At 38.3% G+C, this 19011-nt stretch overlaps 1 protein-coding gene and 2 long non-coding RNA genes across 4 annotated transcripts; 2 read left to right on the top strand and 1 right to left on the bottom strand.

Annotated features, from left to right (window-relative positions):
- Positions 1-98: 98 nt before the first annotated feature.
- Positions 99-567, top strand: LOC139193574 (uncharacterized). The gene is made up of 2 exons (XR_011577832.1): positions 99-202; positions 345-567. It is a non-coding gene; the product is annotated as an uncharacterized lncRNA (long non-coding RNA).
- An 11421-nt stretch (positions 568-11988) lies between these two features.
- On the top strand, positions 11989-12567 carry LOC139193674 (uncharacterized). Its single transcript, XR_011578033.1, has 2 exons — positions 11989-12122; positions 12341-12567. It is a non-coding gene; the product is annotated as an uncharacterized lncRNA (long non-coding RNA).
- A 677-nt stretch (positions 12568-13244) lies between these two features.
- On the bottom strand, positions 13245-17798 carry LOC103405164 (uncharacterized). 2 transcript variants are annotated; one of them, XM_008344124.4, is made up of 2 exons: positions 16371-17798; positions 13245-15620 (listed from the first exon to the last, which is right to left on the bottom strand). In XM_008344124.4, the coding sequence occupies exon 2, from the start codon at positions 15583-15585 to the stop codon at positions 13366-13368; it is 2220 nt and encodes a 739-aa protein (XP_008342346.3). In that variant the 5' UTR covers positions 15586-15620; positions 16371-17798; the 3' UTR covers positions 13245-13365. The 2 variants fall into 2 exon arrangements, with proteins under 2 accessions (XP_008342346.3, XP_017179358.3); XM_017323869.3 differs by having other exon boundaries at positions 15781-16477.
- Positions 17799-19011: the final 1213 nt, after the last annotated feature.

Raw genomic sequence — 19011 nt, 5'->3', positions numbered from 1 at the left:
GTTTTCTTTCCCTCGAATTTTGAAAGCGAAAAAGCGGTTCATATCTTTTTATTTTATGGTACCCTCTATAACGTTTTTCTTCAATTGGAACTGTACAAGGTAGAGCTATGTTTGGACGAGGGGTTGATGTCAAGTCAGCAAAAACGGATTGCGAAATATTAGATAGAGGGGATTGGAAGTGTCCTTCATGGGCATTACGAAGGTACGTGAGAGTGATTTGTAAATTTTTACTTAACATGAGTCATTTACAAGTCCCTCTAATATGCATTTTAATGCGCACTTTTAAACCGCTTTATCTAACATTTTGCGGTTCATTTGTTTATTGAATGTTGCTTATCTTTTAGAGTTGTCACGGAAGTTCCATTTCCAGCCTTTCCCTCTGATGACCAAATGATCTAAAACCATTGAGCAAGGAGGACTGTGCTGTGCATCTCCAGTTCCATTTCCGTTCTTTGCTAATGTTGCTTCAGGACATATTTCATTGAAACTCCCCCAAAAAAATTCCAACTAATTAGGCATCCACAAGACAATTTCACCACAATGGTGGATAAGAGTTGTGCCCTTGTATGATGGCATGGTTCGAATCCCATCGGTGACTAATCTAACAAAATCTATCATTTAACAAAAAAAAAAAAAAAATGACACCTTTTAATTTTGCCTACAATAGCTTGCTTAAAGTGGTTAGCCAAAAGAGGAAAAAGATAAAAACTGTTGGCCAAAGCTTGTTCTCTCCTTCTCACTTGATAATTCAATACATCTTCAAAACATTTCACTTTCATACTTCACCTACTATTTTATTTCAATATAGTACCTCCGTTACATGTTCCATCCATTGATCCGTTAAGAGCTGACATGATGGCTACAATTGTGCCACGTGGCAATTTTTTTTATTCATTTAAAATATTATAATAATTTATCCTTAAAAAAAAAAAAAACCAAATTGAAACCCACCTCCGCGCAACCCCCTACCACTGCAAGCAAACCCCCACTCGACCCACATCCCTCTCCTCCCATCATCACCGCAGCCCTACCCCATCACCATCGCAGCCCCCAGACCACTCATCCTTCTTCACCTTCCCAACCCACCTTCTCCCTCGTCCACTCTCTCCTCCACTATTTAAAAATTTAAAATAATAATAATAAAAAACCAAACAAACCCAGAAACCCATCTTCTCCCTCCCCTCCCGACCCCCATCACCTTCACCGAGCCCAAACACCTCCACCTTCGATGCTCTTCACCGCCACCATGTCCAACCCTCTCATCCTCACACTCCTCCTCCACCTACTCGCCGCAACGGGGCCCACTACGACCACCCTCCCTTCTCTTTCCCCCAAGACCCACTCTCTTCACCGCTTGTTCAGGCCCAATCGGGGCTCCCAAACCCCGTCACATAACCCTTCACATCAAATTTGAAACAAACCCACCAACCCATAAACCAAATCAGAAAGAATCACAAAAATAAAAAAATTGCAAGTAAATGCAAAATAACGAGAAAGAGATGTCGTAGATAGCAAAGGAGAGGGAAGCAAGGGGTTGAGTGGCGGCGGGGGGAGGGGGTTGAGTGGCGGCGGGGGGAGGGGGTTGAGTGGCGGCGGGGGGAAGGGGTTGAGGGAAGGGAAGGAGTTGGAAGTGGGGCTCTATAAATGGTTCGGACATAAAGATTTGGATTCCGGTTCAGCGTCGTCTTCGGCGGTGAGTCTCGGCTAAGGAAGGGGAGGTGAAAAGAGTGAAGGAAGGAGAAGGTGGGTCGGGAAGGTGAAGAGGGAGGAGTGGTCTGCGATGGTGATGGGGAAGGGTTGCGGTGGTGATGGGAGGAGAGGGAGGTGGGTTGGGGAAGGTTTCTAGGTTTGTTTGCAGGGGTGGGGGGTTGAGCGGAGGTGGGTTTCAATTTGGGTTCTTTCTTTTTTTTGGGTAAATTATTATAATATTTTAAATGAATAAAAAATTAATTTTTGGCCACATGGCACACATTTGGCAGCCACGTCAGCTTTTAACGGATCAATGGATGAAAAATGTAATGGATGTACTATATTGAAATAAAATAGTAGTTGAGGTATGAAAGTGAAATGTTTTGAAGACGTTGTATGCGATTGTAATATACCCCAAACCTAAGGGGGTACAGTGTAATTTACCCTTAAAAGATTATCAAATATTTCATGATAGCGATTTTAACACTTTCTCACCTCATCACTAGCAGCTAAGAGACAACGAGCTAGAATAAGTTCGAGAAATTTTTGTGTGATCGGGAAACACCAACACGTTGTATTATCATTTATGTGTTATAATATTAGTGGATGATATAGTTAATATGTTCTACTTGTGGGATAAAATTAAAACTATACAAACAACAACAACAATAAAGCCTTTTCCCACTAAGTGGGGTCGGCTATATGAATCCTAGAACGTCATTGCACTTGATTCTGTGTCATGTCTTTCGTAAGATCCAAGTACTCTAAGTCTTTTCTTAGAGTCTCTTCCAAAGTTTTACTAGGTCTTTCTCTACCCCTTCGGCCCTGGACCTCTTTCCCGTAGTCGCATCTTCTAACTGGAGCGTCAGTAGGCCTTTTTGCACATGTCCAAACCACCGTAACTGATTTTCTCTCATCTTTCCTTCAATTTTGGCTACTCCTACTTTACCTCGGATATCCTCATTCCTAATCTTATCCTTTCTTGTGTGCCCATACATCCAACGAAACATCCTCATCTCCACTACACCCATTTTATGTACGTGTTGATTATTCACCGCCCAAAATTCTGTGCCATACAACATTGCTGGTCTTATTGCCGTCCTATAAAAAATTTCCTTGGGCTTCAATGGCATACGACGGTCACACAACACGCCGGATGCACTCTTCCACTTCATTCATCCAGCTTGTATTCTATGGTTGAGGTATCCATTTAATTCTCCGTTCTTTTGCAAGATAGATCCTAGGTAGCGAAAGCGGTCACTCTTTGATACTTCCTGATCTCGGATCCTCACCCCTAACTCATTTTGGCCTCCATTTACACTGAACTTGCACTACATATATTCTGTCTTTGATCGGCTTAGGCGAAGATCTTTAGATTCCAACACTTCTCTCCAAAGGTTAAGCTTCGCATTTACCCCTTCCTGAGTTTCATCTATCAACACTATATCGTCTACGAAAAGTATACACCAAGAAATATCATATTGAATATGTCCTGTTAACACATCCATTACCAATGCAAAAAGGTAAGGACTTAAGGATGAGCCTTGATGTAACCCAACAGTTATGGGGAAGCTTTCGGTTTGTCCTTCATAAGTTCTTACGACAATTTTTGCTCCATCATACATATCCTTTATAGCTTGGATATATGCTACTCGTACTCATTTCTTCTATAAAATCCTCCAAATAATGTCTCTTGGGACCCTATCATACGCTTTTTCTAAATCTATAAAGACCATGTGTAAATCATTTTTCCTATCTCTATATCTTTCCATCAATCTTTGTAAGAGATATATTGCCTCTATGGTTGAGCGCCTTGGCATGAACCCGAATTGGTTGTCCGAAACCTGTGTTTCTTGCCTCAATCTATGCTCAATGACTCTCTCCCAGAGCTTCATTGTATGACTCATTAGCTTATTACCCCTTTAGTTCATGCAATTTTGTACGTCGCCCTTATTCTTGTAGATAGGCACCAAAGTGCTATTTCGTCATTCATTTGACATCTTCTTCGTTTTCAAAATCCTATTTAAAATGTCTGTGAGCCATGCTATACCCGTCTCTCCTAAGACTTTCCACACTTTGATTGGTATATCATCTGGGCCCACTGTTTTTCTATGCTTCATCTTTTTCAAAGCTACAACCACTTCTTCCTTCCTGATTCGATGGTAAAATGAGTAGTTTCTACAGTCTTCTGAGTTACTTAACTCCCCCAAAGAAGTACTCCTTTCATGTCCTGCATTGAAAAGATTATGAAAATAACCTCTCCATTTGTCTTTGACTGCGTTCTTTGTAGCAAGAACTTTTCCATCCTCATCCTTAATGCACCTCACTTGGTTTAGGTCCCTTGTCTTCTTTTCCCTTGCTCTAGCTAGTTTATAGATATCAAACTCTCCTTCTTTGGTATCTAGTCGCTTATACATATCGTCATAAGCTGCTAGCTTAGCTTCTCTCAGAACTTTCTTCTCCTCCTGCTTCGCTATTCTATACCTTTCACCATTTTCATCAGTCCTATCCTTGTATAGGGCTTTACAACATTCCTTCTTAGCCTTCACCTTTGTTTGTACCTCCTCATTCCACCACCAAGATTCCTTTTGGTGTGGAGCAAAGTCCTTGGACTCTCCTAATACCTCTTTTGCTACTTTTCGGATACAACTAGCCATGGATATCCACATTTGGCTAGCTTCCCCCTTTCTATCCCACACACATTGGGTGATTACTTTCTATTTGAAAATGGCTTATTTTTCTCCTTTTAGATTCCACCATATAGTCCTTGGGCACTTCCAGGTCTTGTTCTTTTTTCTCTCTATTTTGATATGTACATCCATCACCAACAAGCGATGTTGATTAGTCAAGCTCTCTCCCGGTATAACTTTGCAATCCTTACAAGTTATACGATTCCCTTTCCTCATTAGAAGAAAATCTATTTGTGTTTTTGCCGACCCACTCTTGTATGTGATCACATGTTCTTCTCTCTTCTTAAAGAAGACGTTGGCTAAGAAGAGATCATATGCCATCGCAAAATCCAAGATGGCTTCCCCATTCTCGTTTCTCTTCCCAAAACCATGGCCACCATGAAAACCTCCATAGTTGCATGTCTCCTTGCCCACGTGTCCATTTAAATCTCTTCCTATAAATACCTTCTCCATCTGAGCAATTCCTTGCACCAAGTCTCCAAGATCTTCCTAAAATTTCTCCTTCAAACTCGTATCCAACCCTACTTGAGGTGCGTACGCACTAATCACATTGATGAGTTCTTGTCCTATTACAATCTTGATTGCCATAATTCTATCTCCTACCCTTTTGACATCTACAACATCTTGTGTCAATGTCTTGTCCACGATGATGCCAACACCGTTTCTCATTCTATTTGTGCCCGAATACCAAAGTTTAAAACCTGAGTTTTCTAGATCCTTTGCCTTAAGACCAACCTACTTAGTTTCTTGTAGGCACATAATACTTATCATTCTCCTCACCATAACTTCCACTACTTCCATAGATTTTCCCGTTAAGTTTCCTATATTCCACATTCCTAAACGCATTCTACTCTCTTGAACTCTACCCTTCTATCCTAGCTTCTTCTCCCTCCCCCGTTTAATAGGATCAAATTACTTCTTTTGTGTGTCCTGTGTAAAGTTGATAGGAGCATATGCTTCCAAACAACTTTGAGTGGAGTCGTTCAAAAAGAAGTTTCTATGACCCCTTTGCTCATTTAACATTGCATCTGGGTGCCGATGGAGATACAGCGACCCTTGCTCATTTATCACTGTGCTTGGGGCACACAGCGCGCCACTTACGGGTGATGCCCTAACTTTAGCTCGATATTTTTATGCTTAAATTATATTATTGTTTATAGTTTTAATTAAAACTACAAACAATAATATAATTTAAGCATAACAATATCATCACGTGGCGATGTTCTGGTTACACTTAAAATTACTCGACCAACTTAGGGTGTGGGAGTCCAAATCCCTCTGTATGTGTGAGTATTTTCATGAAGGCTCCTATGTGTGTATGGATATGGTCGCATAGCTAGCTGATCTGACTGCTGCAACTTAGAATTTACCATAAACTAGAGATAATAGATAGCCATAAACATTTTTTCGTCATTAGAAGTCAAATATAAACAAATTTTGGCTAGCACTTGTTGAAAATGCGTAAGACCATATAGATAAAGAATGAAAGTCCGAATTCTCGTCCCAATGTAAAGTTAAATGCTCTACCATTAGAGTTATAATGACTCCCTCAAGCATCCTTTTCGTTTTGTCATTACATTCTCGACACTAGCTTGCTTGAAACGTAACACACACATTAGCTAGCTTGCAAAGATCAGTGATGACTTCGCATCCACGTTGGTCATATGGTTTCCTATGCCAAGAAATGTATTATAGCTTAAATTGTTTTTTTATTAGTGAATAAGATTAACTAAATTCACTTTAACAACTTCAAATAAAAGCATTTATTCAAACTAGGAGAATTGCTTTTGCTCAGGGTTACTCATCTACAAAATATTAATCGTGGTTGATCAGATAGGGTTGAAGAACAGAAAGATGCTTAAGTCCATAAGCACTTAAGCAGAGCATCAAATAGAAAAAAAAGCACTTATGCAGTCAAATTCAATGATTAAAAACATCACTTTCTTTGTTGATACTTCAGTTATCTGCACTGCCACCATGCACTGCAATGTGGCACACAGTGATTTGCCAACAAGCTGCCAACTATTTGGACAGCCAAGCGCCAAAATTCCAGATTTCTGATATGATGTGGGATGTGGACATGGATGCTAGAGCATTCACACATCCCAGTCGAGATGTTACGATGTCTTAAATTTCCATTTTAATCTGTAGAATACAACAAGACTTTATACTAATTAAAATTCTGTCAGCCAGCAAGCTATCAGCATGGTGAGCAATCATCATGTAACATAATCAGGAAACTACTGGAACAACATTGAGGTTGTAGCATAAAATCAACTTCTGATTTGTAATTATAAGATCTCTTGGTCCTTCGAAGTGGGATTCACACAGTAGCTCGAAAATAAATTTCAATTTATATGATTTTAATTATTGAATGTAATATCCGAGTTTCTTGAGTTTGATTTCTATAAAATATAGTTCCCATATATATAGTTAAACTCAGACCGTTTCAATAAGCAATGTTATATGATGAATCACATATACTAAGTACGTGATTTTTGTATGGAAATAACCTCACATGAACCAATGGCCTTAAATGTAAGAGGCTATTTCTCATTACAAACAAACCACATCTTGATTTGTGAGCAAAACATTATTTTTGTGAATCTAATTAACAAATTTCTTTTGCACATCTCACATTATGTTTTGCAGCTTACAAGTAAATAAGAATAACTTCTTAGAGGCAAGTAGTGTTTCATATGGAATTAACTTGGCACCTTAATAAAGGATCCTCCTCAATTGACTACAGTGCAGATTTACTAAGTTTTATGCTTATAGTCGAAATAGTTTATATTATAAAGTACTTCATAAAGATCATTTCTGTAAAAAAGCAATAAAATATGACATCATTTTTAGTCACTAAACTGTATAAAAATCATGAACGAATGTGATAAGATCATTAAGAACCATCTATCTATTTTCTAGAGAAGAAAAGAGTACTAGTAGCATGTCCATTTGCATATGGTCTTTATAGATTTAGACAAAAAGCGTATGATAGGATCCCAAAAGAAATTTTTTGGAGGATTCTAGAGAATATATCCAAGTAATAAAGAATATATATGATGAAGCAGGGACTACAGCAAAAACTCATGAAGGTCAAACTGAAAACATTGCCATAACCATAGGATTACACCAAGCTTAGCTTTGAATCCTTACTTTTTTGTTTTAGTAATGGACGAGTTGACGAGACATATTCAAGATGATATCCCTTAGTGTATGTTTTTCACAAATGATATCGTGTTGATTGATGAAATGTAGGAGGGAGTAAATGCGAAGCTTAATATTTGACGGGAAGTGTTGGAATCTAAATGTCTTCGCCAAAGTAGGTCAAAGAAAGAGAGTATTGAGTGCAAGTTCAGGAATGGGGGCCCAAATGATATAGGGGTGATGATTGGAGACCATGCCAAAGAGATAACGTTCTCGTTACCTTGGATCTATCTTGTAAAATAATAGAGAATTAGATGGAACCATATAATACAAGATGGATGAATGAAGTGAAAAAATGCATTGAGTGTGTTGTACGATCGTCGTATACCACTAAAGTTTAAGGAAAAAAGATAAAAACTTTTGGACAAATCTTGTTCTCTCGTACTCTCTTCCTTAATTCAATCTCATTAAAAAAATTAAATATTAGAAGATGATCTTTTGTCTGACGGTTCACATATACAGTATAAGAGACAAGAAAAATCATTTTAACACACTCTCTCACCTAGTACACATCTCTTAAGTTTCATAACCATTAGATTGAACAATTAAGGTAATCAACGGTCAAGATTACTTAAAATTCCCCGACCAACTTAGGATGTGGCAGTCCAAATCCCTATGTATGTGTGAGAATTGTGGCAAAGGCTCCTCTGTGTGTATGAATATGGTCGCATGGGCAACTGATCTGACTTCTGCAACTTAGAATTTGCCAAATACTAGAGATAGAAGTCAGCCATAAACAATTTCTGTGTCATTTAAGGTCAAATATAATTTTGGCTACTACTTGTTGAAAATGCGTAAGACCATAAAGATAAAAGAATGAAAGTCTGAACTTTCGTTGCAACGTAAAGATAAATGCTCTACCATCAGAGTTAAAATGACTTACTTAAGCATCCCCTTTGTTTTGTCATTACATTTTTGGCACTAGCTTGCTTGAAACGTAACATGCATATTAGCTGGCTTGCAAAGATTAGTGATGACTTCGCATCCACGTTGGTCAGATAGTTTCCTATGCCAAGAAATGTATTATAGCTTAATTATTTTTTTATTAGTGAAGAAGATTAATTAGAATCACGTAAACAACTTCAAATAAAAGCATTTATTCAAACTTGGCGAATTGCTTTTGCTCAGGGTTACCCAACTACAAAATATTAATCGTGGGTGATTAGATAGGGTTGAAGAACAGAAAGATGCTCAAGTCCATAAGCACTTAGGCAGAGCATCAAATAGAAAAAAAGCACTTATGCAGTCAAATTCAAAAATTAAAAATATCACTTTCTTTGTTGATACTTCGGTTATCTGCATGGCCACCATGCACTGCAATGTGGCACACAGTGATTAGCCATCAGGCTGCCAAATATTTGGACAGCCAAGCGCCAAATTTCCAGATTTCTGATATGATGTGGGATGTGAACATGGAGGCTAGAGCATTCACACATCCCTATCGTGATGATATGATCTCTTAAACTTCCATTTAATCTGTAGAAAATACAACAAAACTTTGTACAAATTAATAAAATTCAAGCCAGCAAGGCTATCAGCAGAGTGAGCACTCATCATGTAACATAATCAGGAAAATACTTGAATATTGAGGTTGTAGCATAAAATCAACTTCTTACATGCCACTTATAAGGTCTCATAGTTCATCGAAGTGGTCTTCATATAATAGCTCGAAAATTTAATTTCAACAGGTGATTTTAGTTATTGAGTGTAATACACGAGTCTCTTGAGTTTGATTTTTGTAAGATATATATAGTTCCCAAGTACGTGATTCTTATATGGGAATTAATCTCACATAAACCACCATAGATGGCCATAAATATAAGAGGTTATTTCTCATTACAAAGAAACCTCACTTTGATTTGTGAGAAAAACATTAATTTTTGTGAACCTAATTAACTAATTACTTTTGCACATCTCATTCTTGATTTGCAGCTTACAAGTAAATAAGAATAACTTCTTAAAGTCATGCAGTGTTTCATATGGAATTAATTGGCCTCCTCAATGAATGAGGAGTTTCTCCTCAATTGACTATATAGCCAATTTATCGAATTTTATGCTTATGATCAAGACTGTTCATATTATGAAGTACTTTGTAAAGATCATTTCTGCCAAAAAAAAAATCAATAAAATATGAAATCATTCAGTCACCAAACTATAAAGAACCATCTATCTATTTTTTACAATTAATTGATTAAACAAGTTTTAACTATATAAAAATAGAAGATCCATATATAGAGACTTATAAAAGGAACTATTCAGATTATAACATGAAGTTCTATAAATCCTAAACTAAGTAAATTAGGAGAAACTCCTCAATCTTGAGGAGCCAAGCATGACTCTTTTCATATTTGCCACCAATTTTTTATTGTTATTGAATAGCTAGCGACGTGCCCTGAATGCTCCTCTACCCCATATGGCATGCAGTGATATATATTATTTTAACACTTATCTTAATACCCGAAACAACCATCGTCTTGAATTGACCAATGTCTCCATCTTCCCATGTAAATACAAACCCCAGCATCTTGTTTCATGGGGGCCATACTCTGATAGCGAATGAGTGTGTGTTTGTGTGAATCCCGTTATGAAGCTTTCCTTTTCTTGGAAAAGAAAAATATTGGAAAAAGAAATATTAATTTTCAGCATCTTTGTCTTGTCTCCTCTTCTTTTTCCACCACCTTCAAAACTCACCTTCTTCATTAACCCAAATATTTATAAGCTCTTGAGTCCTCCGCTTTAGCATCAAAAACAGCTGGGAGGTGTTTCCTAGGACGGCACAGTTGTAAGAAACTATGGGGAAGAAAGTAATCCAACAAACTACTTCAATGAAAATATCTAAGAAAGATAACAAAGAGTTTAACAGTTTGATAAAACTCCTGAGGCCTAAAGTCTACATCACTGACAACTCTAGCTTCAAGAGGCTCGTACAAGACCTCACCGGCAATGGAGCCTCGAATCCAATTACCACTCCCTCCTCCCTCTCGCACCCCTTGGAAAACTACAGACCGCTGGTCGAGGAGAAGAAGGAAATCCCAGTAGTTGTGGATCTTGAGCCTGAAGGTAGCGTGGATGTGTCTACCGATGCGTCCTTTGATTCTTCGGAACTGTGCAGCCAGGTGTTTATGAATGACCAAGAGTTCAACCAGTTATGTTATCAGATTTATTCGGATGATCATGCTACAACAACTACCAGTAGTTCAGAAGGTTCAGCAGAAGAGCAGTTGTTGGTGGATGATATGTTACCTTTTCAAGATCTTGAGCAATGGCTCGATTTAGACACTGTTTATCATGAGCCTAACCATGATCCTTTTTTCAACTATGGTTATGCTCAACTTGATCAACAAGTCAGCATATATGACTACGAGCTCTAAGGAATGCTATGATCGAATTGTTAAATTTCGTTGTACGAGCAACGCTCTTGTAATATTCTTCGTCTTGATGCTTTTTTAAGTAGTTCACATGTTCATAGCAAAAGAAATGTGTTTATTTGATGTGTATTCTTTGTGTAGAGAGCCCATTTCTGCTTTTACACGTTACCGTTTTTAATCTGTTCATTCGTGCGACTCCTCCGTATTCTCATCCGTGCTTCTCCTTGAGATACGTATGTGTACATTATTAAATGCTTGCTAACATTATCCATTCATCGGGGGCAGTCGTACGTGTCGTAGATTGGTGGATTTTTATTCTACTTTAAGAATGGTGGATTATTTTTTTTTAAAGACTCTTCTACTAATATTTTGATTCTATTATGTACAGTATGAATGCACTGCACAATCAGCGTCTACTCGTATCACCTAGCTTATTGCTGTTTGAAACTTGAAATCTACTACAGAGAACAGTGCGCAAAATGAGAGTCATAATCAACAATGATTGGCTTTAAGATATTGAGTTATGTCCTCCGTCATTAGTATCGTAACTTTGAGCACATGATCTTATGCATAAAAGAAACGTAACAGTACATAGATTAGGCATAAAAGAAGCGTAACGATACGTAGATTACATATTTGTCCAGCAGTATATGTGAGTCACAACTCACATAGAGAGAAACACAAAAGCAACCTGCAAATGCATTTGGTGGTATTGCTTTATTACATAGTTACTTCATGAGAGGACGCACGACTCCAACTACCAGTGTCTGTTGTGAATGTTATGGTACGTGCGGCCACTACAAGATCAATTGAAATGTAATCTGTGTTTGTTTTGAGTTTTTTTTATTTGAATGTATTTGGAGACGAGAGGTCGCACTTGGTGCGATGGCAAGTGCCTTCGCCCATGAGCGGTAGGTCTCGGGTTCGAGACTTGGAAGCAGCCTCTCCATAAATGGGGGTAAGGCTAGCCGACATTCACCTCTCCCAGACCCTGCGTAAAGCGGGAGCCTTGTGCACTGGGTACGACCTTTAATGTATTTGGAGACGCTTGTTTTTCACTTTCAAATTACTAATGAATTTCTTCACCTCTCGCTTGCATTGGCACTTGAGCACCTAAGCGACGATGACTCAAGCCTTTTGATGTTATTATGCGGAAATATTAATAGAGGTCAGATTTTTATACTTTTGACGTTCCATTGGGGGTAAGGCTAGCCGACATTCACCTCTCCCAGACCCTGCGTAAAGCAGGAACCTTGTGCACTGGGTACGACCTTTTTGACGTTCCATTGGAAAAAGTTCGAACTCTCTGGTGAAATTAGCTGCATAAGTACTCGTTTTGAGATTATTTGGATAACGATGATTAAATTGGAAGTGGCTTTTATGTAGGAGCCATTGACAATCTTATCAGATTAGCAGAGATGAAGATTGCAGAGCTAATATTGCTGAGAAACTAGAGAGAGAGAGAGAGAGAGATCGAAGAACAAGAGAGAGAAGGGAAATCTTTCTGTGAACGAACTCAATGTAACAGTACAACAATCTAACACTGCTGTGAAAAGTCCCGGAGCCTTTGGGCGAGCTGTCTGCTGCTTTTATAAAATTAACTTTTCCTTACATTTTTGGGCAGAGGGTAACGTAGAGTTAGTTACAGTCCGATAATTCTTTTGGAGAGGTTTTCAGGTTATTATATAAGACATATATGATTTATGATCAGTTATGATAAAACCCGAATTATTTCTGAACTTTGCATTTCTATTTTCCTGTATTGGTAGAGAAACAAAGCCGTGATTCTCAGCAGCAACGCCTGCTGATGTACATTATACGTTCTATGGCTGACTATTCCCCCCGAAGTCGTCAACATTGTGATCAAATGGATGTTAATGTGGATTAAAAAAATGGGAAGCGGGCGCTGCTTTCTCCTTCTCCACTTGGTTTTATAAAGCGTTGTAGGGATGTTCGGGACATTCATCGACTTATTTAGCTTTATTTTCAGTAGTAGCAGTCACTGACTAATCCCAAATGACATGGTTTTTACATTCTTCGAAAATGTTCTCTAAAAAGCACGACTAGACTAGACGGCCACTAATTCTACCTCAAGGCAATGCTACCATGTCGTTAATCAACTGGTTTTTCAAGACGGTAGAGACTTTTCTAAGCATGGTGATAAGTTTGCAAATGAAAAACCAGCTGATTCAAGAATGTTTCGAGTTTGTTCACATCACTAGCCGTATAGTGCAATTAATTGCTAGCACGCACTTGTTTTGGCATGGAGCACAAGCCTTGGACATGCTCATTCTTGTTTTAAGTTTCATGAGTTTTTGCAGTCTTTTCAACAAGCGTTAATGTCTACAAGATTTGAGGCTTTTCAATAACATCCAAGTATTTTTGTTCTTATTCAGGTTCAGTACCTCCGTTCACTTTCCCACGATGAGTTTTGCTCTCGCATGGCCCTCATTTATTTGGAACTGCTCTCCTATGCCAAAATGAGCCATCAATAACCAAACAAAAGTCACTAGCTCTCCACCTTTGCTCAGCAGTTGCGCATGGTCATTCGCTCGGCAATGACTTGCAGTATAAGACATAATTTCCACCCACACTTCGCTCATCAGCTCCCATTTCTTGTCCTTCAATTTTCTCAACTCTTTGGCCAGAATACAAGCATCGAACAACACAGATTTGCTTCTATCCCCTTTGACAGCAACAGGCTCAACATCTGTATTTACCTCCAGGAGTTTTTCACAAGCTTCTTTCACTTGTCCGGATCCTAGATCCCTTCTGCTGAAGAATTTCTTGGCTTCTGCGCATGTGTCCCGGAATCTTATTTGTCCAATTCCTGTTATAGAAGACATCATAGAAGGCTGCATAACTAAGAGGTACAACATATAATCAGATATGGTCTTACTGTGTTCTTTACTTTTTTTAGTTTCATCACTAACTTCAGGCCCAGCTTCACCTTCAGCTTCACTTTTGTCATCGTTGAAACACAATTCTGTAGCAATGTGCCACAATAAAATGCTCTTGTCATATTCCACATCAACAACGTAAGATAGTAACTTAGTGATCACCTTACTATCCCAATCGCTACCCTCGAGAACCCAATCACCTCTGGCCGCACCTATTTTCCTTGCAGTTTCAGGATCATCAGCGAGCATGGATTTACTTATCAACTGCTCAAAAATAAAAACCCATAACTCTTCAGCGAGTGGCTTTTTGGTCCTATATATCAACTTATCATGAAGATCCTTGAGGCCAAATAAGGTGATGACTTTAATGTAGCCAATGCCAAAGTAGTCATACCATGTCGGGGATATTTTCCGCTTCTCCTTGAGGGAGTAATGTATCAAGTTGAATGTAGAGACAGATTCGTACCACCTCCGAAATAGGATTCTCCTAATCCACTCCAAACATTTTGTTGCTTTTGTTTTAGGAATTTGGCCGCCCTCATTTCTTGTTTTTGCCTTAGGCCACCACCGCGATCTCTTGAAATCGAGATACTTTCCGAAAATAGTTTTAGCTAGACCAGAATTTTGCCAAAACTTATTCAGAGCAGCAATGGTCCAATCTGAGAATGTAAGCATGACAATAGCTATTGAATCCAAGCTTATGGCACCAAACAGCAAGGTATAGGTAATTCTAACATCAAACGAGTGCAAACCCTCTTTCTCTAATCTATAGAAGAAAACAAGGGCTATGACAATCGCACTGAAAGAAACCACCCGGAGAATGTATGCTGGCTTAGTATGCACCACAGCAGCCTTGGTGAAGAGAGCTTCATACATAAAGTTGAGCTCGACTGCAATTAATTTAAATGCTTCTTTCGGTGTTCTTTCAAGGAAGACTGCACGACTCTCCTGGCGTTCATGGAAGCTGAAAATGAGATCCACAATTAGACCCTTGAAGATTTGATAGAAATAATGAGCATGTTTCACCACTGCAATATCACTGTCCAGCTCATCTTTGCCTATCACGTAAGTCACCGTCCTAGATTCCTTGCTGCGTTCTGCTGTGAGTTCTATGTGAGTTGGAAGTTGGGAATCTTTTCTCGAGGAGTACTCTTCCATAAGCTTTGCGTAATTTGGTCCTGGATCAGCTTCTTTTATCATGGCTTCCTTGAAATTATCCAAGCTTGCACTATACAAGGACCGTGTGCGCTCAGCATACTTGATGATTCCAGCAAGAAAAAGGAGGCCGGTTGGGAGCCATAGTTTGTTTTTGGGGAAGGATCGAATGAAGACATACACAGCAGCTGCAACTTGGAATATGAGGCCAAGAAAGTGCCTGAGCCACAGAGTGTTATCTTCAAGCGCAAACGCAGTAATGGTGTCTGGACCGCCAAGGTGCAACAAAAGAAAGGGAGCCCAAAATGCCAGAAGATCACCAGGATAGTCGTCACCTGCATGGTCGCCTTGGCTGTTTGAGATTAATCCAATGGCAAAGTTAGCAGCCCAGTCAGCGAGCAAGTAAGATGACCAAACGATGAACATTATCCCCATGTTTGGCGTCCGCTTTCGCGCGGGTGCAAAAAGAATTAAAAGGGTCTGCAATGTGAGGCTTAAGAGGATAAAGCCCCTGAGGTTCCACTTGTCCCATAGCTTCTTGATGCTGTTAGGAATGGGGTTAACCTTACCGGCCATTTGGCTCCCTTTCCCTTTCCTTTTCTTTCAAACCACTGGAGAAAGAGCAATTTCATAGTTAGATTCTACAAACCTCTGTTACTAAAACATGATAGACAAAATGTCGGACTCTATACCCCTATTTAGTGCAACGATTTTAACAAAATGTGTAGAGTAATTTTCATTTTTAACTCCAAAGACCTTCAACCTGCGCACCTTTCATGTATTGTCATCGGCTTAAACACTTGGGAAATGATTTCTTCAGCACCCGTGTTTAAAATTGTCGCTTGATTCTCCTTCGCTTTATTCGATTCAAAGGCCAAAAATAAACAAGGATGTGCAGTGTGGGAAAAATGGCGTGTTGAAACCATTTCCTTGAGCACTTATCGGTAGGTGATTAAATGTTCAATTGCGAAAGCACATACATAACAAATATTGTTATCCCTAAGGGGTGATTAGTAAGCAGTTGAATCAAAACTGCAAAACATGCACATATATAACTATTGAGGACCTCTACTCTTCTTTTCTTGATGAAGAAATGACATCTTTGGTATTCTTTCTTGGATCCAAATTTTTCTGTTTTCGAAACTAATCAGTAGGAAGTCATTTGCATTCATTATTTTTAAAGCTATAAATTATTTTCAAATGAATACCAAACAACCTCAAAGTTATTCACTAAACCGGCCTTCTTTTCGTTACATAATATATAGAGGGAAGCGTGGCTTTTCAAAAAAGAAGATTTGATGAAGCAGACAATGAAGAGAAAGCAGGAAATGAAGATGAAAGAAAGAAGGTTAGGGGAAAACCTGATGTGTTTCGAGCTGTGCAGCAGGTTGCCTGAAGCTTAATGAATTTCGCGTCTCAAGTCTGAACCTTGTCAACAGCCATACTGGGAGACTGGGAGTCAAGTCAACTGTAAAGTCTCATAAAGATGGATGGAAACTGAAGAGTGAGCATCCCGAGATCTTCTATAATTATATCCGTTTATTGTACATTGTGAAATTAGTTTTCATTTGTTTATATTTAATTTTAAATAAAAAAATACAATAATTTCTGATCACACGATATATGATAAATATATATGATTAGAAGATTTCCGGATCCTAACAAAAAGAATCCAAGAAGTATCTTCACAAAAAGAATCCAATGAGGATCCTAATTCGAAACTGAATTATTAGCTGGGGAAGAAAGAAGCACCCTATAGGCCATAGGGAGCCCTGGGCCCATGCCCATAATCAAATAAAGAAGGACCTTGACTTTGATAAAAACTAAATAAAAAAAAGAAGAAGAAAGACTTTGACTAATTATTTTATATTCAGAGCCAAGGAACTAGCTGTTTGCATGTGTTCTTTAGTGCCTATGTGTTGTAGAATAGTGAATGTCCACTCAAATAATTAAATAATGGGTAAGTTGCCTTTCCACTTTCTGCTGAAGCTTGTTTCCTATGACTCTTATTTTCTACATAAATACAAACCTCACACAACCCCAAAGTTGAGAGACTCACGGCAGAGATAGGAAGGAAGAGAAAGAAAGAAAAGAGATGAAGAAGAGATGAGAGAATAGAGAGAGTTATCTTTATACTCCTATTATTCCAAATTATAATGAAAGCACCATTGCTGCCCCAATGACGTACTCCAATCACACTGACTGTAGAGGAACCTCGTAAATTTTGTGTCTTGTTTATTTATTCCACTGTGCCTACCGTCGATTTTACAACACATTATCAGCACGAGAAGCTCTCATGTCAGTGGAAAACACAACGCCATAAATCAGGTGAAGCACTATCTACCTCTCACCTTCATCAGCTAAAATCTCACAGAATAAAAGGTATGTCCATTTTTTTAATCTCTCACACCGCGCCAGAAGCGCCCCACCGAATTCTGGTGAGAATTGAAATTTACAACAACTTGTAGTCGTCACGAGATGAGAAAACTCATACCTGACAATTGATTTCTAGAGATCCAGAAGAATCTCATCAAACTTGGAAACCCAGATTGCATCCTTCTCGATGGATCTCGAGGACTCACGGTAATTCTAGCTTTGAGTTTTACGCTACTTGGCCCAGCACCCATGGCCGCAGTCTTTTGATGGCATTGCAAATATCTGAAATAAAACTTGACGTTTCAAACCCTATTACTCTCTCTGTGTCTGAATTAAGCTTGAAAATTTCCAGAGCTTCCTGTTACCTACAAGAAATTGAGAGATAATTAAGTAGGATGGCTTCTGCTTAGGGCAAAGAAAAGCTAGCAGCCATAAACCTCTAAAAGAGCTACTTTGATGTGTTGGAATTGTGCACAGAAAAGAATAAAAAGGGAAATGGGGCCAATGCTTTGGACAGGTGCGTTGCACCATGTGAAAGAAAGAAAAAAAGCAAAGGCTTTTTGGAATGGTGTAGCATGTGAATGAATAAGGAATAATAATAATAATAATAATAATAATAATAATAATAATAATAATAATAATAATAATAATAATAATAATAATAATAATAAAGTAAAGGCTTTTGGATGATGTTGCACCATCTGAAAAGAAAGAAGGAAAAATGATTATTTATGTGAATAGTGTTGGCTTAAAATACTTTCACAAGTTCTATTTACTTTAAAACAATTTATTTATCATAGACGGTTTTACCGCCTACTGCTTTAAGTTTTGATTTATGTGAATGGTGCTGAATTAAAGTCTTTGTCACAAGCTTTATTTACTTAAATGCAATTTAGTCACTATGGCTAGAATTACTGCCTATTGCTTTAATTTATTTATTGTACTTCTTTTTTGTTACAATGAGTATATATAGGATTCGAAGTTCCTTGATCAGATCAGAACCTGCAGTTTCTTAATCCTCATCATAAAAAAAATGATTGGACCTGAAGTTCCATCATGCAAAAAGATCGGGCATGAAGTCCTTTGGTTCTCAAGATCGGACATGAAGTTCCTTGATGAGTAGTTAAGTTTGAAGTGTCGCAGTGCCTCAACTTAATTTGTAATAAAAGCCAGAAGAGTCTTAGTCTACAGACTATTAAATAAGGACCAGAAGTTTCTTATGTCCATACTCAAAATGGTTTAGCAGAAGCCTTTATTAAGCGAATGAAATTGATTACTCGCGTTCTGCTTATAAAAACAAAATTGCCAGTTTTTACATGGATACATGCTATTTTGCATGATGCATTATTAATTCGGTTAAGACATGTTACCAACCATTAATACTTCTCAGTATAACTCGTGTTTGGAAACTAGCCAAACATTATACATTTACAAGTTTTTGGTTATGTTACCTATGTGCCTATTGCACTGCCACAATGTACTGAAATGAGGCATCATCGTTGATTGGGCATTGATGTTGAACACCATTTATCATTCAATATTTAGAACCCTTGACTAGGGATATGTTTACCACATGGTTTGAGGACTGTCATTTTGATAAGACAATTTTCTAACAATTAAGGGAAG

This window comes from Malus domestica, chromosome 17, assembly GCF_042453785.1.
Source record: "Malus domestica chromosome 17, GDT2T_hap1".
Lineage (NCBI taxonomy): Eukaryota > Viridiplantae > Streptophyta > Magnoliopsida > Rosales > Rosaceae > Malus > Malus domestica.
Note: the sequence above shows the minus strand (reverse complement) of the source record. Positions and strands in the feature narration are given on the sequence as shown.

What these genes read in the sequence shown, in the direction of transcription:
- LOC103405164 (XM_008344124.4), bottom strand. Translation starts at nt 15,585, where the DNA reads ATGGCCGGTAAGGTTAACCCCATTCCTAACAGCATCAAGAAGCTATGG.